Source organism: Pan troglodytes, chromosome 18, assembly GCF_028858775.2.
Source record: "Pan troglodytes isolate AG18354 chromosome 18, NHGRI_mPanTro3-v2.0_pri, whole genome shotgun sequence".
NCBI lineage: Eukaryota > Metazoa > Chordata > Mammalia > Primates > Hominidae > Pan > Pan troglodytes.
In genome coordinates this window covers 84,701,910-84,728,707 of record NC_072416.2, presented here as the reverse complement: position 1 = coordinate 84,728,707, position 26,798 = coordinate 84,701,910, and the positions used below count along the sequence as shown (strand labels likewise).

At 49.1% G+C, this 26,798-nt stretch overlaps 1 protein-coding gene across 18 annotated transcripts; it reads left to right on the top strand.

The window, feature by feature from the left end:
* Positions 1-1,509: 1,509 nt before the first annotated feature.
* Positions 1,510-25,607, top strand: MTHFSD (methenyltetrahydrofolate synthetase domain containing). 18 transcript variants are annotated; one of them, XM_001156018.6, is made up of 8 exons: positions 1,510-1,604; positions 2,022-2,128; positions 4,651-4,764; positions 8,250-8,363; positions 10,177-10,267; positions 14,611-14,723; positions 15,002-15,127; positions 24,361-25,607. In XM_001156018.6, exons 1-8 carry the CDS (start codon positions 1,589-1,591, stop codon positions 24,829-24,831), a joined length of 1,152 nt encoding a protein of 383 aa, XP_001156018.2. In that variant the 5' UTR covers positions 1,510-1,588; the 3' UTR covers positions 24,832-25,607. The 18 variants fall into 18 exon arrangements, with proteins under 18 accessions (XP_001156018.2, XP_009429636.1, XP_009429645.1 ...); XM_009431361.4 differs by lacking the exon at positions 4,651-4,764 and adding an exon at positions 4,505-4,618; XM_511153.7 differs by lacking the exon at positions 4,651-4,764 and adding an exon at positions 4,505-4,618 and having other exon boundaries at positions 1,513-1,604; positions 2,025-2,128.
* The last annotated feature ends 1,191 nt before the right edge of the window (positions 25,608-26,798 follow it).

Here is a 26,798-nt window from a genome sequence, read left to right as displayed (position 1 = left end):
GAGACTTGGGCTCTGTTTTGAGCACAGCTGGGTAACAGAATCCTGCACACACTTCCACTACTGGCACTAAGTCTACTTGCATAAAACACTCTGCAGATCTACTGTGCTTCCATGAAAGGGGGAAAGGACATCCAACCTCTGTGAGAGATTTTATTTTATCACCTCCAAAATGATGTTTGCACTGCTTTTGCCAGCCTGGTGAAAGACAGGCCCGCCCACAAGCAGAACTGAGGCTCCTCGGTGTCTCTATGTATTAATGTTGCGGACACCACATAGGAAGAGAGAGTTGTGATGGGACCCACAAGAGTTGCAATTAAGCACGTTGTCAGGGCTACATGCTCTGCCCTTTCCCTGCTGGGAGACTCAGGCCAAGCTTCTTTAACATGTCTGAGCCTCTGTTGCCTCCTGCGTAGGAGGCGGGTCACATTTGCCTCTGAGGGTTTGCTGTGAAACATATTTAGCTATGACTTTTAAGGTGCTAAGCTCAATGCCTGGCATATCGTAGCACTGTTAATTACCATTATTAATTATGTCCTAAGGAGGTCAAACGGCATATTATCAGTTACCAGCAGACTTAAGTCGCTTGAACACGGAACACCATTTTCTGTATCTGTTAAGTAGGCGGACATTCAAACTCTTTTGTCTGTTTCCCAAGTGTGTTGTGAGGATCTCAAAGTTTTCGGCATGCAATTTCGAAAGGTGGCAGCCACGTTTTGAGTGCTTGTGATGTGCCAGGCACGTGGCTACGGGGATGCCTTCATTCGCTCAGGGAGTGGTTCCTAGTGGCTGGTCCCTGACATCTGTGTGTGTGCTGGATGGGGGTGTGGGATGTCTTCTTCCTAATAAGTGAATGAACTGCCCGGCTGAACGCCCTCGTTTTCTTCCCGCGGGGCTGGGGCCAGGGAGGGAATGGACGTGACGGTCTGTGCAGCCTGGTCTCCTCGAGCCGCTTCTCGACCCTTAGGTTAGCAAACATGAAAGACATAGACAAGCAGACGCAGGCTGCCACGTTCGTTCTTTCTCAGGGTATGCAGAGGTCAGGGTAAGAATCCACGGGTGTTTGTCAAAGGATGGCCTCTGGCCGTCCGCAGCGCAGTCGCCGGGGCTGGGCTGGCCTCGAATTTCCATCTGCCTGCCCCTTTAAAGAGCTGCCGGCTGAATCCGCTGCACACCCACGTGTGAGCACCTGAGAGTCTGCAGGATCTCAGAGGAGGGAACCGCGTCCTACAGGAGCAATCAAGGCTGGCTTTCCGGAGGAGGCGGCCTCTAGAACTGGAAGAGGAGGCGGGATGTGTTTCAACCGGCAATGGGTCCCGGGAGACCAGGGACTTATTCACTTCAGTAACTCCAGGGCTTGGCAAAACGCCTGTCACGGGCGGCGCTCAACAATGACTAGCTGAAAGCAAGAGCGAAGGGCCTGGGAGCGTCCCTGACTGTCCCCGGCGCGGCTTTTACCCGCCCGAGCAGGCGCGCCTGGGCCTCGCCAGCTCAGCCTCCGCCCCTCCTACCATCGCGCAGGCGCGGAGCGGGTGACGTCACTGCGCGCCAGAACTTGCGCCGGGAAGCGTCGCACAGCGACTGCGTCACCATGGAGCCGAGGGCAGGTGGGGGGCCTGGCGGGGCTCCGGGGCGGCTGGGAATGGAGAGGGACAGCCGGGACCGGTGAGGGTCGAGGCGGGGCCACCGGGGCTGGCAGAAGATGGGGCAGAATTACCGGAAGCGGGCGAGGAGGTCAGAGGGGGTCTGTGCTGGGTTCGGGTCGAACCAGCAGCTCTCTCGCCCGGAATCCCGAGAAAGATGTCAGGAAAAATAAAGATAACCAGAAGACGAGGCGGGAGGGACAACTGCCGTGCACGTGGGGGAGCCCGTGGGCCCCTTGAGGTCGGGGAAACTGAGGCTCAGGAACAGGATCGGAAGCCGGTTTGACCTACACGCGGGGGTCGCTTAACTGCTGTTAAGCGGTTTCAGCATGGGCTGTGGAATTCCTTTGTATGTTATTAAGTGGGAATCTTTTGTTGCAGTAGGTGTCTCCAAACAGGACATTCGTGAACAAATTTGGGGCTACATGGAATCACAAAATTTAGCTGACTTTCCCCGACCTGTTCATCACAGGATACCCAACTTTAAGGTACTGACATATTTCTGGAGTCCAGAAAAAGGAAACAAAATATTCTTAAATGAATAACACTAGTAATAAAATTCTCTTACTGCGTTATGGTGGATGAGAATGTGGCGAGCAGTGAGCAGTGGTGTGAAATCAAAGCCATTTGGCCAGGGCGTCCTTAGCATTTAGAGACGTCATTTACCCGTCACCTGGGGCCTTTTGCGTCTCCGTGCAGGGTGGTATGGTTGTTTCTAGGTGAGGTTGTGTCCAGAATTGGTGGGTTCTTGGTCTCACTGATTTCAAGAATGAAGCCTCGCAGTGAGTGTTACAGTTTTTAAAGGCAGCGTGTCTGGAGTTTCTTCCTTCTGATGTTTGGATGTGTTCAGAGTTTCTTCCTTCTGGTGGGTTCACAGTCTTCGCTGGCCTCAGGAGTGAAGCTGTAGACCTTAGTAGAGACTGTTGTAGCTCATAAAGGCAGCATGGACCCAAAAAATGAGCAGCAGAAAAATTTAATTGCAAAGAACAAAGCTCCCACAACGTGGAAGGGGACGGGAGAGGGTTGCTACTGTTGGCTCAGGCAGCCTGCTTTTAGTCTCTTATCTGGCCCCAACCACATCCTGCTGATTGGTCCATTTTACAGAGAGCCGATTGGTCTGTTTTACAGAGAGCTGATTGGTCCGTTTTGACAGGGTGCTGATTGGTGCCTTTACAATCCCTGAGCTAGAAACAAAAGTTCTCCACCTCCCCACTAGATTAGCTACATACAGAGTGCCCATTGGTGCATTCACAAACCCTGAGCTAAACACAGGGTGCTGATTGGTGTGTTTACAATCCCTTAGCTAGACATAAAGATTCTTCAAGTCCCCACCAGCCTTAGGAGCCCAGCTGGCTTCACCCAGCAGATCCCGCACTGGGGCTGCAGGTGGAGCTGCCTGCCAGTCCCGCGCAGTGTACCCGCACTCCTCAGCCGTTGGGCAGTGGATGGCAGCGGGTGCCGTGGAGCAGGAGCGTCGCTCCTCGGGGAGGCTCTAGCTGCACAGGAGCCTGCTGGTGGGGGTGGAAAGGCTCAGGCATGGCAGGCTGCAGGTCTCGGGGAGGCAGCTAAGGCCCGGCGAGAAATCGAGCACAGCAGCTGGTGGCCCAGGTGCTAAGCCCCTCACTGCCCGGGGCCAGCCGCTGTGAGTGCGGGGTTCGCCACGCCTACACGGAACTCGCGCTGGCCCACAAGCACCACCCACAGCCGCAGTTCCCGCCCGCGCCTCTCCCTCCACACCGCCCAGCAAGCTAAGGGAGCCAGCCTGGGCCAGCCCAGAAAGGGGCTCCCACAGTGCAGCTGCGGGCTGAAGGGCTCCTCAAGCACGGCCAGAGTAGGCGCCAAGGCCGAGGAGGCGCCGAGAGTGACCGAGGGCTGCCAGCCCGCTGTCACCTCTCAAGGTGGTGCTAGTTGCTGTTTTCTGTTTGATACAAAGTAAAATATTTATCCTGGCCGGAAGCATGTTATTGTGATGGCTTTTCACAAAATTGACCCTGCTAAGAGCGTTAGGGAATGAAGGGGTACTGAACTGGAAGTTCAGGCTCTAGGCCTTTGGAAAGAAATGAATGCCTTGCCAGCCTAAGGATGCTGGGCCTCAGTTTCCCAGCTGATCAAAATGTAAGACAATCAAAGATGGCTGTTCCTAACAGTGTTGACGGAAAAAAAAAAGGTTACTCGGAAGAGGCAATGCAGCAGTTCATCATCTTTGACATGCCTATTTTCCAAGAGCAAAAGAAAGCGCTTTTCAAAAATGCTCTCTCTGCCCTGAAGGACTTAGCTGTTGGCTTACTTCACCCCATTTTGTCAGGACTGCCTCTCCCCAAGCCTGGCTTCTCCACAACAAGCTCCACCTTCCCTGGTCCTCAGCTGAGGTGGTTCCAAGACTGTCCTGTCCCTTTGAAAAACTGATCTTTTGATGGTTTTTTGTTGTTACTGTGTTTTGTTTTAATGCTTCTGACCCCAGAGAGAGAAATGTATCTTAACAGAGGTAAAGATGAAGGATGTAGAGAATCATGTAGAAATCTTTAAAAAACGAATCAAACAGGAGAGAGGTGGGGGCTTCCAGGTCATGCTACTGCTTGATTTTGGTGGTGGTTACACAGCAGCCTTCATTTTGTGAAAAATCATCAAATTTTGCCCTCGGGATTTGTATTCTTTTTGGAATGCATGTTTTATTTCAGTTAAAACTCAAGTGGGATTAGGCTACTTTTCTCAAATCCCTTTCCTTACTTAGACTGCTTCCTTAGATGTTTCTTTGGGTGACTGTTAGTGCCTGTCTGGGTGAGATTCTGGGCCGAGCTGCTTGGGCTGCAGTTGGCCTGAGAGCGTGCTGTCCTTTCAGTAACGTGCGATTGCATTGGAAACAGGGCGCTTCTCATGCTGCCGAGCAACTCCCACGCTTGCAGGCGTTCAAAACGGCCAGGACCATTAAAGTAAATCCTGATGCCCCCCAGAAAAGTGCTCGCTTCTTCGTCCTTGAAGTAAGTGCAACTCTGTCTATTTGCCTAACTAGGGGTCTTATCTGGCTTGCCAAAACATCAAAGACCTAGACGTTTTTGCCAGAACGCAGGAAGTTAAAGTGGACCCTGATAAACCACTGGAAGGCGTTCGGCTGCTGGTGCTGCAGGTAATTCCACTTCCCTGAGCCGAGCCGAGACCTGGCCGCCAAGGGGGACACCTTTTCCAGGTAGCTGGTCAGTGCACACGTCTGTCTTGCATTTAGAAAGTCGGTGCTTCCGATTCCCTCCAATACAGAAAGTGCCCTTGGTGGTGATTTTTCCAAGAATAGTTCAGAAGCCCTTCAGCTGTTTAGCAATTCAGTCAATCAGGAGTCCCGAATGCTTCTAAATTCAGAGATAAAGGATGTTCAAAACAATGGCTTCCAGGCCCGGTTGGCACAGGAGAGGGAACCCAGGCAGAACCTGTGGTGTTCCAGAATTGAGGAGCTGGAGCTGAAATAGATGACACCACTTTGCCATTTGAAATGAGCATGCGAACAAGCTTGCTGAACACAGAATCATTTGCTTCTGGGTGACAGACGGTCACTTGTCATGTTCTGATACTATAAAGACCATGGTTAAGAACTGGAAAGGTTTCTTGTCAACACTGCTGAACTTTTTAAATTCAGGCATGCTCTTGTAATTTTTATTTTTTAACTTCCTAACCAAACAAACACAAAAACTATGGCGTTGAAGCATTCTCAGTTTTGATGTGCTTCATCAGAGGAGGAAGATTACAAGGAAGATTTAGTTCTTTTTGCCACAGTTGTGGTATTATGACTCTTTGAAACATGATAAATCACGAGTAAGAAGTCTGATGTACCCTCAAAAGGTATCGGTTAGAGCACTTGTTCCTCAACTGAAAACATACAGGCCCCTTTTCAAGGAAAAACAGAAAACTCCCCCAGGGTTGATTTAAATTAGTTTATTATAAACTAATTCAATATGATAAACATAAAACTTGGTATAAATTTTAATGCAGATAGCTTTTATGTAACTATAAAACCAAAATAAGCATATAAGTTAAATACAAACAAAACTATAAAATCAGTAACATTCAAATGGCCCCATTAATTTAACGTAATGGTTGATATGGTTTTGCTGGAGCAAATCGCAGCTGATAACATGAGTATAGTACTGGCCATCTCAGGGCAGAATCGTTGTCATTCTGCCTTAACGCTGCCATGCGTTGTGTGCTGACTCCATTCTCCCACCCAAGTTGCCAAGTCAGACTCCTGAGAAGCCCTGGTGAGAGGGGCACTTTCCACACCGTGTGGCAGAAAAGGTGAACGGCAGAGTGTATTCTTGCCGGAGCTGAGAGGAGGGGTCCAGGCTCGTGTGGGAGATCATTTTGTCTGCTGATGGTGGTTCAGCCCCAAGAGAGACTTCCATGTAGGCTCTTCCAGAAGCATAGCTTCCTGTCAGCCTTATTTTCCCAGTTAATGAATCATTTTAATAAGCTAGAAGTAGTAATAGCAGCAGTAGCAAGGAAGGACGGCAGTCGGCAGTCACTGCATTCGAGGCGCAGTTCTGTCTAAATGTTTTCCCTGTATTATGTGGTTTGGTTCTCCACTACTATGGGAGCCATCTCTGCTCCTCTATGACACTTGAAACCAGAGACAGAGAGGCTCCACCTCAGGTTACTGCACATCAGTCTCAGTACAGCCAGGATTCTGACTCAGCCACCTGACTCCAGAGCCAGTCCTTGCAAGTGTGAAGTTCAGGGTGTTCTCAGCTGTCAGCCCCTCAGAGCAAAAATCAGAAACCTTGACCGTGTGGTCAGCCTTAGCCAAGACGGCCTGGAAGAGGGGTGCAGCCCTGAGCAAATCCCTGTTGCTTCATGCCATCATTTATTCAGGCTGAAGAAACAACTGCATAAGTAACTGAGCTATCTCCCAGGCTGCGTGCTGGGCATAGGATGTAGTGGTGCAAGACTACACACATGTGGTCCCTCAGTTCTGGTGCTTTCAGGGTCCTCACTGGTTTTTGGAAACTTTAAGGGACTTAAGGATCAGCTGGGATGCAGGTAAAAATCCAAGTTCCTGAGCCCCAGCTGCATGTGGGCAGGCAATGGTGACATGCACAGACTCAGGCCACACCTACAGGCACAGCAGCCAGTGTCGGACTGGACAGTCCGCAGTGCTGGGGGCATGCACAACCTCAAGCCACAGCTACAGGCACAGTGGCCAGTGTCTGACCTGACAGTCCGCAGTGCTGGGGGCATGCACGACCTCAAGCCACAGCTACAGGCACAGTGGCCAGTGTCTGACCGGACAGTCCGCAGTGCCGGGGGCATGCACAGCTTCCCAGGCCCAACCCCAGACCTGTGAGTCTCTAAAGTGGCATCAGATTCTGTTCAATCAGTACTCCGAGGGTGCTCCAAGTACACAGGCTTAAGCCCCACTGGCTTAGGTGCCACTTGCCAGCTCTGGCCACATGGTGGTATCACTCAAGGAGGTTTGAAGACTGTTGGCCACGCCAGGTTCCAGTCTCTGGAGTGAGGTCTAGACCTCGGTAATTCTTAAAGCTTGCTGGTGATTCTAATGCACACTAAAGGCTGAGATCCACTGAGCCAGAGGATGAGCAGTTTCTAGAAAAGAGAGAGTGATCCCCATATGTGGGGCACAGGACTCCAACACTGCCCATGAGGAAGCCACACTCCACCACTCCCAGAAAAGCAGCAGGCCGCAGTCACAGCTGCCTGTGTTGAAGTACTTCACTCTTGTGGTTGACAAGCCTTTGTTGAAATAGGCCAAACAGATGTCATGGGTCTTTTATTGGTCTTGGGTTGTCATCTCCTGCTCAAAAACTAAAATATACTATTATTTACATGAAAGATTTCACAGATCTTATGATTGCCTTGTGGCTTACCCTTGCATAATCTACAGAGACATCTCAGCCAGTGGTTTTCAAACTTTCGTGTGCATCAGAGTCACTGGAAGGCTCATCGAAGCTCCCCACCCCCAGAGGGGCTGACTCATTTCTAACAGGTGCCAGGAGTGCTGATGCGCTGGCCCAGGGCCCTCACTTTGAGAAGCCCTGTTCTAGAGGTTCTCACAATAGGCATTTGAGAACTAAGTAGAAGTCAAGGGCTATTGGCACGTGTCAGTGTATTGATTATCATGATTACTGATCTCTTTGACTGTGATTTGCTGAACAGTCAAACTAGATAGAAATGTTTGAGTAACTAAGGTAGCTATGCCATGCCAGTTTCTAATGACAGCATTATTGTAACTGTGTCGCACTTGGTGCTGAGAGCAGAGGGGGCACAGGAAAGTTGAGGTTGGGATTTTGTCAGAACTGACCTTAGTTTGGATTTCTGTTGTCAATTTTTACCTGTAACGATTTTGAATGGCAAGTGAAATCAAATTAGCAAGTTTAGTAAACCCTCTGGCTCTTCAGGGTAAGGAGGTGCTGAGTGGTGATTCTAAGAAAAATCGACCCCACACATTATTTAATTAGGTTTTCAAATAAGTAATTTCCTTGGCACACACCAAAAAAAAATGCGGATAATAGTAATTTGCCTCTTCTCCTGAAATGGTAAAAATACATATAAGAAAGTCCTATGGAATAATTTGATTTTGTAATTTATTGATTGTCTTTTCTTTAAAAGAGCAAAAAAACATTGTTGGTTCCAACACCACGACTGAGAACGGGATTGTTTAATAAGATCACACCACCCCCTGGGGCAACTAAAGATATCTTGAGAAAATGTGCCACCTCTCAGGTAAGTACTAGAAGCAATGTCCCCACCTAGGAAAGAACTGTACCCTGTGAAGGCTTCTGACGAGTTAGCATAAGATAGCAGCACACAGTTGGAATTCATTTTTAACAGAGCCAAAAGAACAGAGATATTAAAGTATTCAAGAATTCTGTCCTTAATGGAGCCACGTAGGAAAACTGAGTAAACAAATTCTATTTCTGTAACTCAATTTCTGTTTTGCACGAAATTGGCAAATTATAAATTCCTTATTTTAAGAAAAGGGAAGACGAGTGATCTGGTTCTCTGGCACTGCCCAGTGTTAACCTGCGATGTTCAGTATTGTGGAGCTTTTTCTTATTCCCGGCCTGTTCATCAGGTGCCACCAGAGCGACTGGGGAGACAGGATAGAATTTCCAAAACATGCTCCATTGGAAATTGCCTCACCAGTTCTAAGTGAGTAATTGCTGACAATTATATATTTAAGATTTTCTTGAATGCCTCACAATTTAGTAAAACCAAGTGTACAGATATGACTTTAGGGTGCATTATAATAAACTTGGTCATGTATTTTACAGTTAAGTCGAATTTGGTGACTTTTTAAAGAATCTTAAGGTAAACTCCAAGTCATTTAATTTTTAATCTACTGAGAAGAAAAAATAAGACAATTCAAGATACCCTTTTTTATGGGATTTGCCACTTAAGCCTAATGTATAAAACTGGAATGTTTTATTGTTTACTTATTAGCACCCTGCTTATTCCAAAAATAGAATTTGATATGGTTTATAAAAATACATACAATAAAGTAAAAAATATATATAGAGAGAGAGAAAGGAGCAAAGGAAAAAGAAAGGTAGAAAAATGAGACAAAACCATGGTGATGGTCAGCATTCACAACTGCAAACCGTCTGTTCCTTTGCAGTTGCTCAGTGCCTGCCCCCGTGGACCCTGTGAGATGATGAGAACACAGGGTTTCCTGCAGTGGAGGGTTTCCTGCACTAAGCCCCCTTCTGTGACTGTCGGGAGACCCCAAGCCACCCGTATGCACTGATCCATACGGAACTTGTCATAGCACTGCAGGCAGATCCCACTGCCACATCGAATGATCAGTTACTGCCAGATACAGGACTGAAAATGGCTTTTTCCTGAGTCTTACATAAACCGTGTTATGAGAACCATGAACATATTCAGCTTCCCTATTCTTTATATGCATGCCTGCATTAGTATAAAGCGGTACACTTTTGGGACATTTTGGTTGAAGGGATAATTTTTTAGAAGAGAGTATATTGTACATAAAGATAGTGGCCTTCAGGATTTTATATTGAATAAATATGTCATACAGTGTTTACTGACCATGTCTTATGTGCTAAATGCATACGTTTTGTTATTTAATTCCAACACTGGTCTGACGAGGCAGAGGGTGGTGTCCCTGTCTTACAGGTGAAGAAACTGAGGCTCAGAGAGCTCCAGCCTCCTGGGGTCCTGTGGCTCAGAGGCTCTGAACCCGGTTCCCTGGGACTCTGCCCCTGTGTTTTCACCACTGTGCTCTTCTGCCTTATGGGGAAAAACGATTTGTTAAATGTTATGAAGTTGGCAGCCTATGAATTTGTGCTGTGAGTTCCTCTTGGCCGCCTTTCTGGGAAGGAGACTGGGGAAACTGTGCCCTAAAGCGGTTTCTGGAATGCGACTTCTCCTGAAACGCCACATCTCCGGTGTTGCGTGTGCCTGCATCTGTTTTGTCCAAGAGGTTGATTCAAACCCTGAGTGCACTTTGATCATGAATTATAAAATGAGGAAGCAGCTGGAGTTGAAGTTTTCCAATCCGTATCTCTGTGTGCAGGGTGTGAGGAACTACAGTGTCCCCATAGGCTTGGACTCCAGAGTCCTTGTGGATTTAGTTGTGGTGGGATCCGTCGCCGTTTCTGAAAAAGGTAAGACTAGCAGATGGGAACTCTTGAGTGTGACAGCTTTGCCTGAAGGCGGCTGCGTGCCAGGCTGTTTGTCTTTCAAAAGTCGCCAGTGATGTCTGCTTTCTGGATGCGCTTACCTGGTCTCGGAAGCCACTGCATTTTTCAGAGGTGAAGAATTGGCTCAGCTCACCCGCTTCTGGCCCCAGCCCAACATGTGTACAGCGTTTTCACTTTTCTTAGCAGGAAAAACAAAGTGAGATAACTCTCTGTTCAGGTGGTGAAAGGTTTTCTCTCTGTTCTTGAGTGAGCTGGAGCTTAATTTCTTTTCAGTATGTCAGTAAATAGTTGGTTTTGGAGGGACTCCAGCAAATGGAAAAACAGCAGGTTCCAAGCTTTGTTTTTATTATGAAGCAGCAGACTCTTGAACAACACGGTGTGTCCGAGACTCCTGAACAACGTGGTGTGTCCGAGACTCCTGAACAACATGGTGTGTCCGAGACTTCTTCTGAGGCCTGGTGCTTTGCCACACTGCATGTGAGGCAGGCTGCTCTCAGTCCACAAGGCCAGGGGGCCCTTGCTAAGAGGGCAGGGTCACCACACCACCTCTTGCTGTCTCCAGCTTCAGGGTGCCCTCTTTTCCCAGCCACCACTGGAGCTGATGTGGGGACATTGTTCTTTATTCTTTGCTTTCAGTGCATTCCCAGTTTCTGGTGCTTCGTCTGTGTCATTGGGGCTGGGGACTCAGGAGCGCACTGTTCTGGTATACCTGCTACACCTGCTGTGTGCCAGGCAGGCACTGGGTGGTCTCTACCTTAGTGCATGGTGTGTGGGTGGGCCAGACACGAGAGCTGGACCAGGACAGGACGTGACGTGCTCAGTGCTGGACGCAAGTCAGGACCGACGGGAGGGGGAAGGGGAGTCTGAGGAGGGACTTGCTAGTCTGGAGGGGGCATCTCCTCAGTAGTGGCCTCAGGGCTGGCTCCTGCATGCCGGCCACTGTCCAGGCAGAGGGGACTGAAGGGTCCTCAGGCAGCAGGCCCTTTACTAGGTTGCAGCCCCTTCTCAGCAGCCTTGAGGCCAGATGATGGGACTTGGGCTCTTGGTGGTGGGAAATCAGCAAAGGTCCCCTCTTGGAAAATATCATCAGGTTCAGGGATGTATAAAGAAGAAAGTAACACTTCGTAAGTTTCATCGTTTAGCTAACCCCCTGTGTAAAGTAGTAAGGTAACCGTGTGTCTGCTTAGAAAATTGAACAGCACAGAAAGCTGCACCATAAGTCTTCCCTGTTCCTTCCCAGCTGCCCCATAAGGAGTTCCTAGTGTAGACGTTGTACATATAGCATGCATGTGAGACACAGATATCTTTTTTTTTAAGTTCCGGGATACATGTGTAGGATGTGCAGGTTTGTTACATAGGTAAACGTGTTCCATGGTGATTTGCTGCACCTACCAACCCATCACCTAAGTATTAAGCCCAGCATGCATTAGCTATTTTTCCTGATGTTCTCCCTCCCACTGCACCTGCCCTGACAGGCCTCAGTATGTGTTGTTCCCCTCCCTGTGTCCATGTGTTCTCATTGTTCAGCTCCCACTTATGAGTGAGAACATGCAGTGCTTGGTTTTCTGTTCCTGCATTAGTTTGCTGAGAATAATGTTTTCCAGCTCCATCCATGTCCCTGCAAAGGACATGCTCTCATTCCTTTTTATGGCTGCATAGTATTCCATAGTGTATATGTACCACATTTTCTTTATCCAGCCTATCATTGATGAGCATTTGGGTTGATTCCATGTGATTGTTATTGTGAATAGTGCTACAGTGAACCTACATGTGCACGTGTCTTTATAGTAGAATGATTTATAATCCTTTGGGTATATACCCAGTAATGGGATTGCTAGGTCAAATGGTATTTCTGGTTCTAGGTCCTCTAGAAATCAGCACACTGTCGTCCATAATGGTTGAATTAATTTACCTTCCCACCAACAGTGTAAAAGTGTTCCTATCTCTCCACAGCCTTGCCAGCATCTGTGGCCATTCTGACTGGCATGAGGTGGTGTCTCATTGTGGTTTTGATTTGCATTCCTCTACTGATCAGTGATGTTGAGCTTTTTTCCATGTTTGTTGGCTGTATAAATGTCTTCTTTCGAGGAGTGTCTGTTCATGCCCTTTGCCCACTTTTTATTGGGGTTGTTTGGGTTTTTTTCTTGTAAATTTGTTTCAGTTTCTTACAGACTCTGGATATTAGACCTTTGTCAGACAGATAGTTTGCAAAATTGTCTCCCATTTTGTAGGTTCTCTGTTCACTCTGATGATAGTTTCTTTGCCGAGACACAGATATGTTATAGCGGTGGTCCCCAACTTTTTGGCACCAGGGACTGGTTTCATGGAAGACAATTTTTCCATGGACCAGGGAGGGGATGGTTTCAGGATAATTTAAGCACATTGCATTTATTGTGTACTTTAGTTCTGTTATTCCTACATTGTAATAAATCACAGAGTAATTATACAACTCATAATACAGAATCAGTGGGAGCCCTCAGCTTGTTTTCCTGCAACTAGATGGTCCCATCTCAGGGTGATGAGAGACAGTGACAGATCAGCAGGCATTAGATTCTCATCAGGAGCAGGCGACCTAGATCCCTGGCATGCACCGTTCATACGAGGGTTTGCACACCTATGAGAATCTAATGCCGCAGCTGATAGGACAGGAGGCGGAGCTCAGACAGTAATGAGAGTGATGGGGAGTGGCTGTAAATACAGATGAAGCTTCACTCGCTCACTGCCCACCTCGTGCCGTGTGGCCCGGTTCCTCACAGGCCATGAACTGGTACTGGTCTGTGGCCCAGGAGTTGGGAACTCCTGTCTTATAGTTTTTAGGTATAGATGTATAGATATCCCTTTTCTGCATTCACAGAAGGGACGGTGGCACACATAGAGCTCCGCGCCTTGATGGAGACTGTGTCTTAGAGCCCCTTCCTGTCAGCACTGCGGACTGGCCTCCTGGGCCCGTGTTGAGGAACTGCACGGTGTTCTCACGTGACTGCACCTCAGTAACTGAAGCCCACCCCCGCCGATGGATACATACGTTATGAGTTATTTCCAGATTTGGCTTTGGTCTTTTTTCTTACAGACCAAGTTGGAATGAAGTATGTTCTGTGGGATAGTCTAGGTGCACCTTTGAGGCTATCCATGGGGGCCAATGCCTCGGAGGGGAGTTGCTGAGCTGAAGGGTGGATTGTCAGCCTTGATGTTGCCACCAGAAGGGCTGCTCACTTTCGGCCCTCAACAGTGGTGCCTGGCCTCTTTTCCCGCTTCCTTGTTCCTAGCTGGAATGAGCCAGCTTTGACTTTGAGCAGTCCGCTAGGGAGCAGTGACTGGCATCTCCTTTGCCTTTGATTTGCATCTAATTAGGAGGCAGTCAAGCATTTTTCATGTTTGCTGCTTATCTGCCTGTCATCTTCTGTGAACTGTTCATATCCTTTGCTATTTTTCTGTTGAATTTTCTTTCTCTTGTTTCTTTGCATGCACAGTTGAAGGTTTTGACTTGTCAAAGTAGCTTGATCAGATGTGAGTCTTAGACACGGCAGCAGTGATGCGGGTGCTCTGCGGGTGATGGTGGTGGCACACGCTGGCCTCAGTTTCTGAAGTGCCTCAGGCTTCTCATAAGAGGAATTGTAGCTTCTCCATGGGGGCCAGAAGGCATTTGATGTATCCTGTCTTCCTGCATTTTTGTCTCTGAATAGCTGATTTGGCTAGAGAGGCTGTTAAACCTCGATTTCATCTTAGCTACTCTTTTAGGCTCAGATAATCCTTTTGTTGTGCCACTAATTACAAATTTGCAAAACGCTTTAGTACTGCTTAAACCGTCCCTCAGGACCTGGTATCTAGTGGTGAGTATTCAGTGCTTTTGAAGAAACAAGGCCATGCCCTCACACACTCCTGACTTCAGAGCAGCGATTTTCCCTCCGAGGTAAGTTGATTAAACATGTTTTGCTTTCAGTAGGAATTTGTTTTTAGTCTTTTTGAGAACTGCTCTTTTCATTCTTTTTAAGTATGAGTCTTGCTAACATAAAGCTGACATGAATGTGATCTGTTTCCCTTTGTGACATGCTTAAACGGTCCAGTGTTCACGTCATTGTAGTTTCACCACCTGACATTTGCCGTGTTGTTATTCCTGTTGAATGCCCAAAAGTCCATCGTCAGTGTGGGCTGCTTGGGGGCACTTGGTGGGCATTTCTGTGAAAATTTCTATAGATTAGCTCGGGATATTGGGTTCAAGTTTCTTCTTCCACTGGACCTGATGGAAAATCCACCTCTCAGCGATGCCCCGGACCGCACAGCGATACTGATTCTCGGTTGTCTCCTAGGCTGGAGAATCGGGAAGGGAGAAGGCTACGCCGATCTGGAATATGCCATGATGGTATCCATGGGCGCCGTCAGCAAGGAGACGCCGGTGGCCACCATCGTCCACGACTGCCAGGTGCTCCTTATGAATGGGCTGAGCAGAGCCACTGCCATTCTCTTCTGAGGGAGCAGGGGGTGGGGAAGGAGACTCATCTGCTTCTGAACCGTGCTGTGTCGCGAGTGGTGTGGATCAGCCAGGGCTGGACTTGCTAGTGGTACAGCGGCTAAGCCTTAGCCCCAGAGTGGATTTGGGGGTGCTTCTCTAGCCAGCCTCACATTCCCACCGAGCGGGGCAGTGTGCACGACTGCAGTGGCATTCCCACCAGCCCCTTTATCCCACCTCTCTTCCCCCAGGTCGTGGACATCCCTGAAGAGCTTGTTGAGGAGCACGACATCACTGTGGACTACATCCTCACTCCAACCAGAGTCATCGCCACAGGCTGCAAGCGCCCACAGCCAATGGGAATCACCTGGTTCAAGGTGGGTCACGGCAGTGGCCAGCTCTGGCCTGTAGCTTAGCGGCTCCTCCTCTTTTAAGTGTTTTCTGTCTGGCATGGGAGCTGTTGGCAATCCCAGCATGGCTGTATGTTAGAATCACCCAAGGAGCTTTTGAGCAATTTGGCTCCTGAATGATCATCTCCAGGCCCAGGCCTAAGAATCTGTGTATGGATCTCTGGGATTCTAAAAAGCAGCTAGGTTTAAAATCTGCCTCTGTAGATGGCAGAAATGGCCACATGGGCTGGGAGGGCGAATGCCTTGAAGCTTTACTTGCCCACTGTTTTTCATTTTTAAGAGTTGTTTTCTGCCATCCCAGGCGCAGCAAGCTCTGCCTGGTGTTATCTCACTGGTCTTCTCTTTTTAAATCCAGATTTTTTTTTTTTACTGACGATCTGGATCTTCAAGCAAATCTAGCCTGAGTAGGAGGCAGTACCAAGCCTTTGTACATTTTATGCATTTGTGGTTTTTATCTGCAGATTAGGTAATGGCACAGGTTGCAAATTAGTCTGCAGTAGGAGTTTGACCCTGCAAGTCAGCCTGTAGGTTATGATGCTGTCTCTGCTGGCAAACAGCCAGAATTACTGAGAAGACGTTTGTGCTTCGTGTGGACAAAACTATTGGTCAAATAAGCATACGTGTCCACGTCTCCCATTCTTTAATCCCAAATCATTCAACGTTTGAATCCCTCCTTTGGGCATGGAAAATCAACAACATCACCTCTAAGGATGAACACAGAATACCTGCTGCTTTTGCCACAGCCCAGCCGGGACTTTCTCTGCAGGCATCCTGGGCAGGCACTGCTGGGGACTCCCAGGTGTGCACTCCTCGGTTGGCCGCTGATGAACGCAGAGGGAACAGCCTTTGTAACCCAGAGTGTATGGGCGGCCGTCTAAGCGCACCAGGAGCACTGGGGAAGAAGGTGGTCACTGCTCTTCCAGGAAATGAAAAGATCCCTTGATGTCTTTCTTAAGAGTCTTTCACCTGGGAACTCTGGTCCACAGCTTCCTTGTAAGTGGAAGCCAATGCACGAGACAGAGCGTGAGGCTGGTGGCTCCTCAGAGCCGAGAACAGGGATGGTAGGAAGGTTGCACAAGGGCGTTAGCCACAGCGAAGCTGCTGGCAGTCCCTCTAGGCCTGCGCGTCATAGAAGGGGCCCATTGCAGCCGTATTAGGGGGAGCCTGGACAGCCTCTTCTGGCAGAGAGCTAGGAACAGCCTGGTTACATTCTGAAGATTTTAACTAGAAAAGTAGCAACAAATGAAGTCATCGGACACGTTAGGTGAATATATCCTCTTACAGAAAAGCAAACCAAACTCAGCCAGGGTTCCTGAGGGTCAGCACTGTGGGGGAGGGAGGGCATCGGGGGCTTCGCTGTTTGTCGAGACCCTCTTCCAGGAAAGTGGTCACTGTTTATGAGGCCTCAGCAAGAATCTCACAGTTTTCAAAGGCCATCTCTCATTTTGGGTCCTGTGTTCTCAGTTTCACCACCTGATAATCCCTTTGCATGGTCAGAGGAAATCAGTCACTTTCTACAGCTCCCAGTGTTTCTGTTTTAGTCTCGCTAGCCATGCAGCCAAACTGAGTTTCATCAACATTTGTTGGGAGAAAAAAAAAATCTCTAAATTCCATTAAAGAGTTTGAATGTGGAAGGCGGACAGTTCAGTGCTAGGTTATAATATTGTTTCAAATTGACTTTGGCAAATATTTGGCATACCTCTCCATGATATTATAGTGATAATAATTTATCACTATAGGTTTATAGGTTTTAGAATCTAAGAATTTACCTCTTGGCTATCTTACTGGAATATCTGGGATGCACTATAGATCTCTTGATGAAGGATGTGAAGGAAGTACAAACTGCCTTTTCTTCACCCATTTTCAATACACAAAGACAGTTCAGCATCTGATTCCCTGGCCTTTGTTCCACCTTTCCAGTAGTTGACGTCCTGCCCTGTCTTACAGACCAGTCTAATACATGCTCTGTTTGAGTGCAGTTACTGTAAACAGCGCATCTCCTTGATTGACCATCAACATCCGGTGGGCTCTTCTCAGCTTGTGTCTCATGATTTTAAAGAAAGGAAACCAGGTGGCCAGTGAGTGTATTGCTGAGTTTAGCAGTCAAGAGTTTCCCACTTCATAGCTCTATCTGTAACTTCCAACACACTCTCCAAGCCCTCTCGTTTGTCTTAGAAATAAAGGCAGTGCATGTAGAATGCCCAGGACGATGCTTGGGAGCATGGCCGCAGTCAACATCATTGTCGCAAATGCGAGGTAGGTTGTTAATAAAGTTGAGAAATCTTCCTGGACGCCATGCATGTTTCTTCTTTCTGTGCGCTGCTGGCAGAATCCTTAGGATGGTCCTTCTGGGTAGCTCACTGAGCCAAGATGGGGTCCTGCACGTGTCTGCCTATGGCCACGGGTTGTACCTCTCAGTGGAGGACAAGGAGAGAAAGGCAGTGACCCCGGCTCTGCAGCCCTTTGGCTGCTCCGTACCGCCTGTGACCATGCGGTGCTTTGCAGAGACCCCCCACGTAGCCGTTGTTCTTCCTCCTCCATATCGTCTTCAGCAAAGGAAGCCTGCTAGGGTTGGGTAAGGGGCTTAAAATGCCTTCCAGCACTCTGCACCCTCATCAGAAACTTTCCGGCAGGAAGAGAGAGAGGTACAGAGACATTCCCCAGAAGGCTCTGCTTTTGCTCCTCCTTTCTAGAAGGCACATTGTCTGCTCTGTCCTCGTGCGCTCTTCTGTCTCTGGGGGCGATCGCCTCACCCACAGACCCGTGAAACTCAGGGTGACTTGGCCACATCCAAACCACAAGATGCATAGCCGCTGCTGCCCCATCTCCCAGTCACCGTACCCTGAAAACCCAGGACTCCCTGAACCCCTAGCTACACCAAGGATCTCTGCCAGGCTGGAGATGGTACCAGAGACCTGGGCCTGAAGCTGGAACGTGGTCCTGAACCTCTGGGCAGTTCGTCCAGCTCCAGTGATCTTCTGATCCTTGGAGACAGTCATGCGATGTCCCTCCCTGTGACAGCCGTGTGTCAGGTAGTCTGGAGTGGGCTGAGAGCCATTTGGCTGCCTCAGCTCTGTGCCGTAGCAAACCGAAAATGGCTGAAGCCCTGGACCCGCTAGTGTCGAGCAGCCCTGACCACTGACCAGTGCCTGCCTTGTCGGGAGTGAAACGCAGAGTCCCAGCCAGCTCCCAGGGCTGAGTGGTGTCCTATGAGTCACTGACAACAGAAGAACGGAACTTCCTGTTGAGACCCGTGGTCACCTGCTGGACCCAAGTGAGCACCTGGACAGCAGCAGCAGCAGGTGAAGCCTCTGTGGGCAGACCCGGGTCTGCCACTGCCGCCGCCGCCCTGGAAGCTCTGTTCTGCCCAAGCTGCACCTGGACAGTGGAGACCCGCCACACCATTGTAGTGTTTCCCTAGAGCTGGCCTGAGCTGGGGAGCAGGAAAGATATATGTTAAGAATACCTTGGAGACAGAGAGGAATGGTAGGACATGGCTACAGACTCCAGAACCTCAACTGTGCCGAAGGCAAGGCCAGCCTGAGTGGGAGACTGAGGGCTCAGGAGAAGCCACTCGGGTACCCACAAGCCTGTGGTCCCCGTCACCAGACCCACAAACCAGAGGGCCTTTTGGCCTTTGCCCAGTGGAAGGACTGTCAGTCACACACATCTTCTCACCCGTCCTGTGCTCCTCACCATCAGCACAGGGCTCCTGATTACCACGGGGGTGGCGAGGACACCATAGACCAAGGCCCGTGCATCTGACTTTCCTGGGTCAACTCATTTGCTCCTTAATGAAGGAAACTGGATTCTTCCAGAGCCATTCTCGTGCTTATACTCAAGGAAACAATTCTGTAGCTTTCAAAGCATGGCCCGTTCTTCCCCACACAGCCTGCTGGGGAGTGTGGTCCTCAGATGGCCACAGTATGCTGCAAGATCTACAGATACCTCAAGAAAAAGGATTTGAGAACAGGGCTCCTCTGTGAGCAGCAGTCCTGGGACAGCAAAGCCCAATTTCAGATCCTGCATAAAACACAATTGTTCTCTGCAAATAATGCAGCTAACTGTGAACCAACCCCTAACCACAACTGGGCCAGTATGTTTAGAGGGCTGAGAGAGGCTTTCATTGAAAAAGAATTACTGTATTTGACCTGGTAATTTACCTTCTAGGAATCGGTCCTAGAGAAATATGTAGAAATTCAGATAAGGATTTATCTGAATCTCTATAGAAGACATGCAGTGCCTTAAAATGGGGGTGGGGGGAGTCCATTTAAGTGCATACAGCTTTTTAAAGAATATTTAGTGGCAGGAGAAAGTGCATGTGGTATAAAGTAGAAAAGGCACGATATGATATTATACATGCTTGATATGGAATTTCATATTCTGCTCATGTTGAAGGGCAGAGAGAAAAGACAGCGAGGAAATACAGGAAAATATTAACAGTAGTTATCTCTGGGAGATAGGATTTCAAACGTTTCTACTTTCTTCCCGAATTTCCCACAACAAGCGTATACTAATTTTATAATCAACAATATTTAGGAAAAAAATAGTAAATTTGTTCAACATTTTCCAAGGTAGACATTGCGCCCGGGTGCATTTGAACCCAGTCACACAGCAGCAAGGTAGCTATCTCTGTTCCCAGGGTACCCAGTTAGTAGAAATGAGAATTCAGAAATGAAAATAGTTAAATATGCGCCAGTTCTTAAAACTCACGCACAGACGTGTGTAGGGTGACACCGGAACAGCCAACACAGAAAGCTCAAGCATGTCTGCGTGAGGGGAACCACGTGGCTGCTCTTCTCCGAGGGCTGAAACCCCAAGTGCGGAAGTGAGACAGGAGCTGCTGGTCCCATGCAGGACTCTGTGCGGAGCAGGGGGAGGGAGGCAGCCACTCCCGCGGGCCTCACAATGAGGGCCAGGCAGGAGCCAAGGCGTGCAGATGGAAGCTGGCATTTCGCAGCGTCAGTTTTAAGGTGATCATGTATACCAGGAAACAGAAATGTTTTTTTACTAAATAGTTCTTAGTGACTTCCAGACCCCTCCCAGGTTGAGCCATCCCTTCCTGATGTTGGGGTACAGTCGAACGCAGCGCTGCCTGTGGTCAGGCCCCCTGTTGGGAGATCCAGGCCTTGCCCCTGCTGTCTGTCAGCACTCCCAGTCGAAGCGTGATTGTAAAGGGGTGGCCCTATTGAGCCTTTTTCTACCAACTGACACCTTTGATCAACTATGAACAAAAGGGTTTTCCATGAGCCATGTTGAAGAGATTCTGCCCTTAGAGAGCCAGCAGAGGCTTCGAGGCCTGCCTGGTGTTTATGTTTACGGAAGGCAGCACGGTCCCTTGGCCTTCCCTGTGCTCTCCTCTGAGCATACCTACTCCATATGGTTATTTCACTGTGGCTATTTGGAAGTGTCTTAAAGCATTTTCATCAGTGAACAACCAAATTTAGTCTCAGGCAAGAGAACTCATTATTTATGGAGGTTGAACTTAGTATTAGAAATACTTCTGATGTCTGCTCATCTTCACCAGCACGGCTCACGCCTATCATCCCAGCAGTTTGGGGGGCCGTGGCAAGAGGATCACTTGAGCCCAGGAGTTCAAGACCAGCCTGAGAAATATATCAAGATCCCGTCTTTACTGAAAATACAGAACTTAGCTGGGTGTGGTGGTGAGTGCCCACATGTAGTGCCAGCTACTTGGGAGGCTAAGCTAGAAGGATTACTTGGAGCTGGGTATTCACGGCTGCAGTGAGCTATGAGTTGTGCCACTGTACTGCAGCCTGGGTGACACAGCGAGACCCTGTCTCTTTAAAAAAAAATGAGGGGGATTCAAAGATCATCCTCCCAGTTTCCTTATCTTCAGGTCAGGTAATGCAAGAGTCAGAAAGAAAAGCAGTTTATCCAAAATGGTAAGAGCAGCATGTAGCTGCCTTAAGACTGGAGCCCAAGTGTCTGCTTTTTTGAGCAGTTTCTGACTCTCAATCGGAAATCTTGAAAGTCAGATTTCGGATTCGTATTTGACTTAGCATGTCTAGGGGACAGGTTTTTAAACTTAAAGTTTATTCTATTTTTTTTTTAGAATAGAATTAGTTATAAAAAGGCAAAAATGTTTTCTCATGTTTGATTAACAAGCATAATTTTTCACTTCACATGCCAGATTGACAGAATGTAACAACTATTCCTCATTGCCAGCCAGGAAACAGTAGCACTGCCATGCACTCATCCCAACCATGACGTCCAGCCACCCTGCTGGCTGGCACACAGGAGGCTTTCTTGTCAGCTGTGGCAGGGATCGGCGTGATCATCCAGCTGCTGACAGAGTGGCAAAGCCGCCCCACAGCCAGGAAGATGTTTCCATTAGAGCTTGAGGAGGAGGGAGCTGATGTGAAGCCTTGTCATCCTTTACCCACAAACACTGCTCATGAAAAGAGCGATTTTCCTCCAGTGGAACACACTTCCACATTTCCATTCTAACGGCCCCCCTGCGGATGCCAGTGTGTCAGTGCCCTGGCCGCCAGTTAGCTCATAATGTGTGGTTAAGATGTTTTCATTATTCTTCAGCCGATTTTATATTTGCTGGCTCAGAATAAAGGTGCTCCCTGTGATGTGAACGGAAGGATATATTTGTCTTTCCCACGGCATGTTTCAAAACAGATTTCTGCTGCAAAACCCCAAGTGTGAAGCCTCGCCTGAGAATGCTTGCTTCTGCCATAGGGAAGCTTGAGGTGCTACTGGACACAGATGGGAGGGGAAGTAACTCAGGAGGCAGGAGACTGGGCTGGGGCAGCTCCCGATGGACCCCATCAGAAGAGCAGTGCTTACCCGGAGGGTGCATCCTGCCCCCAAACCCCTACCCCTTTCTGCACCCCTTACCTCGCCCCCACCCCACCCCACGGGATGCTCTCACTTCAAGGCTTCTGGTGCTGTACTCAGAGCCAAGTAACTTTCAGTTCTTCCAGATAAATGCATAGCCACACTTTTTCTCTCACTGCAATTGCATTTTTAAATTGTATCATCTGTTTGAATACTAAATCTGGTAATTTAAAAGATCCTTCAAAATCAAATGATGACCAGTTTATATCTGTTTTTACATGTTTCAAAAGCAACACAAAAGCCTGAACTTTCTGAGGAGGTGGAATAGAGGTGTAGAAAGAGGTTGGGGTGGTTGGGCTGAGGTCGTTTTCATTCTTCCCTCCCATCTGTGTCCAGTAGCACCTCAAGCTTCCCCATGGCAGAAGCAAGCATTCTCAGGTGAGGCTTCACACTTGGGGTTTTGCAGCAGAAATCTGTTTTGAAACATGCCGTGGGAAAGACAAATACATCCTTCCGTGCACATCACAGGGAGCTCCTTTATTCTGAGCCAGCAAATATACAATCGGCTGAAGATTCCTTGGGCCTCAGAGCTGGTATGATACTGCTCTGTGAGTAGTCTCCTCACAGTGAATCAGTTGAGAAGGATGGCCGAGGGCCCAGTGGAAGAGAAATGCCTTGTGATTAGAAAAGAGCGCATCGTGGATATGTTCATGGCATAGACATGAGTTGTTTTCCTTTGTGTCTGAACAATGGGAAATGTTGGCGCAAGTCTTTCTTTGCAGAGTCTTTCTATGACAGCCAAGAGTCTGTTTGCCATTCAAGACCAAAATGAGGCCATGTGCCTGCTACCTGCCAAGGCTTCTGACGTGGCAGTGCCAGGGAGCAGAGTGGCATCCCGCCACAGAGGACTCTGACCAAAGCAAAAGCTTCGCCGGGAGGGGAGGTTACTTTCCACCCAGCACTGGGAGACAGAGCCAGGTATTAGATGAGAGAAGACTGAGAGCCTCTAGGTTTGCAGGAATGCACTTGGCTGTTCTTAGGTGTTTGTGTATCTTTAACTGTTACTCTAATTTATTGATGCTTAACTTGGGGCCTGTGTACTTCTTGTAGTTTGGAGGCCCATGAATAGTCTTTATCGACCCTGGGAAATTGTACAGAAAATTGTGGGTGAGTCATTCTTGGGAGGGAACCCCAGCTCCTCACAAAGGTTCCTCTCTCACCCTGCCAAGGATAAGACCATTGCTCTAAATTACATATTATTCTCAATGTAATGAGAGCATTGATACTAGTTGAACTATTTCGTCTTGTAGAACAATTTACAGTTGTCTAGCTCATGTGCTGCCCTGTACTGCGACATATTCACTTCTGTTGGAGGCCTGCAGGTGACCATGGCTTGCCTCTTGATGACCATGCTCATGTGAAAGCTTGGTGCCCAAAAGAAAAATAAAAAGCATCTGTAAAGAATGAGAATTGTCAAAAAGGACTACACAGTGTCTGTCTGTTTCTTTTCTGCACAGGGCACGGTGGTCCAGGCATCACCTGACTTGTCCTGACCCATAGGCAGCCCCCAGTGCAAACTGCCCCACAGGACAGAGCCATCAGGCCTTCACCATTTAGGCTGCATCAAGCCAGTTCCAGTCTGTTCCAAGGGGCCCGCTGCCGTAGCTGATTGATTAGAAAAATCCAGATAAAGCCAAAGATGTCCTTTGTCTGCAAGTCGCATACAATTGAGACTTAAGTTTCGCATAGCGTTACTGATTTCATAGTTTGATGACCCCTCACTAGGAAGCGTTTTCAAAGCTATGTTTCAGACTTGCCTTGCTTCTGCATTTTTGGCTGTGCATTGAAGGGGGTGACCCCTGAGAGACGTTCCTTCAGTGGAGAGGAGACCCCTGTGGTCTTATTAAAGTCCTCATCCCACCCAAAGGCACAGGTAGGGGGCAGATGCGGAGGCAGCTCCCCATTATTCTGGGGGGGTCATTAGGGGAGCTGCCTTTTGTGACCCTGTAATCCCAATAGTAGCAATCTTAGGTGCCTCTTCTGGGTAGGAGGCCTGAGCGGAGAGCCCCAGCTTTACTTTCCTGCTTCTGGGCCTGGAGGAAAATGGAGGCCCAACCCTGCAGCCTCCACAGCTCGTGGCAAACGCTCCAGAGCCCCTGTGAGTGCTGACTTCCCTTAAGCCAGGGGCGAGGGGCAGAGCTACAGACTGGTGACATCATCTGTGTGAGATAATGGGTGGGACAGTGGGAGTCCCATGTCCCTGGGGCTCAGACCACTTGGCATCCAGTCCACGTGTGCAGCACAGCCAGTAGTCAGATGTGTGGATGCGTGTGTGGCAGGTGCCCCTGCGATTCTGTCCCTGAAAGAGCTGCAACTGCTTTGCTTTTCAGATCAGCCTGGAGATGATGGAGAAAATCCCCATATTGAGGAGCCTCCGCGCCCGAGAGCAGCAGGCTGGGAAGGATGTCACCCTCCAGGGTGAGCACCAGCACCTTCCGGAAGCAGGCCGCCAGCAGACGGTGCCCCTGAGTGTTGGCAGGAGGCCCCCGGACACACCCGGACCAGAAGCCAATTCCATGGAGGCAGGCCCTGGCTCCCCACCAGGGGAGGGTGCCCCGCTTGCAGCCGATGTTTACGTTGGGAACCTCCCCCGGGACGCCCGTGTGAGTGACCTGAAGAGAGCCCTGCGGGAACTCGGCTCCGTGCCCCTGCGGCTCACCTGGCAGGGCCCGCGGCGCAGAGCCTGCCTTCATTACCCGGACTCTGCCGCGGCCCAGCAGGCCGTCTCCTGCTTGCAGGGCCTGCGCCTGGGCACCGACACCCTGAGGGTGGCGCTGGCCAGGCAGCAGAGGGACAAGTGACCTCGTGGACAGCCACGGAGCTCACTGCAGACTCGCCCTCCCCGTCCCCTGCCGCTCCGGTTCCGGTGGCACTCGAGAGGCCTGCGTGGCAAGACGTGTCGGAGCAACCGCCTGAGACCGGCTCTGGGAGAATGGGTTTCGTCCCAGCCTACGTCACATTTGCCCAGTGCCTTATGTTTTCTGGGTTTTTTTCCTCCAGTTCTGTTTCTAAAAACCAGCCGAAGTTTGGCTGAACTGTCCTTTCTCAACAGAAGCGCTTTTGCAATTGATCCTGGGCAACAAGTCAAAGTGAGCTTTTAAGTGGAGATTTTGTTTTTTTCAAATGTATATGCTTTGGAAATTTTGATTTTTTAGCCAGAGGGTTTTACCAAGTGTTGTTTGAAGCACATTACGATGCCTCGAGAGGGCGGCCCGTGCACGCGCTTTCAACAAAATGTTCTCGGGACACTCGGTCTTCTCTTTGGAAGGACATTTTCTCATTGGTTTTGCCGTGAAAATCCTGTGGAGACTTCGCAAAGAAAACGCAGCCTTACATTTGCTCATTAAATACAGATTTCCTTCCCAAGTTGCCATGAATAAAATGAGAGAGTAGAAACGTCTGGAAGCGCCACACCTGGCCCTGGGCCCCCGCCCGCACGGCTGGTCACGTTTGTCACTGGGCATTCAGCTCAGCGTCAGAGGCTGACTCAGTCCCCACTTCAGAGTAGTCACCTGGTTACACTGAACTCCTCACCTTCTTTTCTCCCTTTTTTTAAAAAATACTTCCTTTTCTGAAAGATTCTTTTTTGTTTGTTTGTTTGTTTACCTTTTTCCTGTGGATTTGCTGCCGTTAGAATAGCAACTCCAGGAGAAGAGCAAGTGAGTCAGCCCCCCTTCTCCACTCCCTGCCCCACCGGCAGTGGGCACAGCCCTGCAGACAGGAGCAAGGACTTCGGGGAATAGACCCACTGGGGCCGGGAGAGGGAGAAGCTGGGTTCTGACCCCACCACTGGCACTCCTGTGTCCAGCCATGCCTGACGCCCAACCCACCCTCAGACGGCGGGATTAAACCAGGCAGTACAGGGTTACTCGGGGAAGCCAGACTGCTGGGATTTCCTGTCGCTTTAGCCAGAATAATCCAGGTATATGGATATACAGATAATCTGAAAGAGTTTCTCATTTTTATATTTGTGGAACATCGTGTAGGAAAAACTGAAGAGCAAGTGCCTGAAATAAAATCCCCCACATGTATCAGCCTGCACACCTTTCACTGCCCTGTCCTTCCCAGGGAGGCCTGTGGGGACAGTTCCCAAGGAGCGTGGTGAGCAGGCAGCAGTGAGGCAGGTGCTCAGCAACCCAACTTCTTGTTCCCACGGCTCAGCATCGGGATTGTGTCACTCACACATGATAAGGGGAGAATGGAAGACAACCACTTGACAAGTGCTGAGACCATCCCTCTTATTTTTATATCTGTTATTATTTTTTGAGACAGGGTCTTCTTACTCTGTCACCCAGGCTGGAGTGCAGTGGTGTGATCACAGCTCACTGCAGCCTTGAACCCCCAGGCTCGAGCCATCCTCCCTCCTCAGCCTCCACGTAGCTAGGACGACAGGTGTGCACCACCATGCCCAGCTAATATTTTTTAGTAGAGATAGGGTCTCCCTATGTTGCCCAGGCTGGTCTCAAACGTCTGGCCTCAAGCATTCCTCCCACCTTGGCCTCCAAAAGTGCCGGGATTATAGGCATGAGTCACTCTATCTGGCCTGTACCCTTCTTTTTGAGACAATCTCTCTTGCCCAGGGTGGAGCGCAGGGGTGCAAACTCAGCTTACTGCAACCTCCACCTCCTGGGTTCAAGCTATTCTCTTGTCTCAGTCTCCTGAGTAGCTGGGACTACAGGTGTGCACCACCACGCCTGGCCAATTTTTTTTTTTTAAGTGGAGATGGAGTTTCATCATGTTGGCCAGGCTGCTCTCCCAACTCCTGACC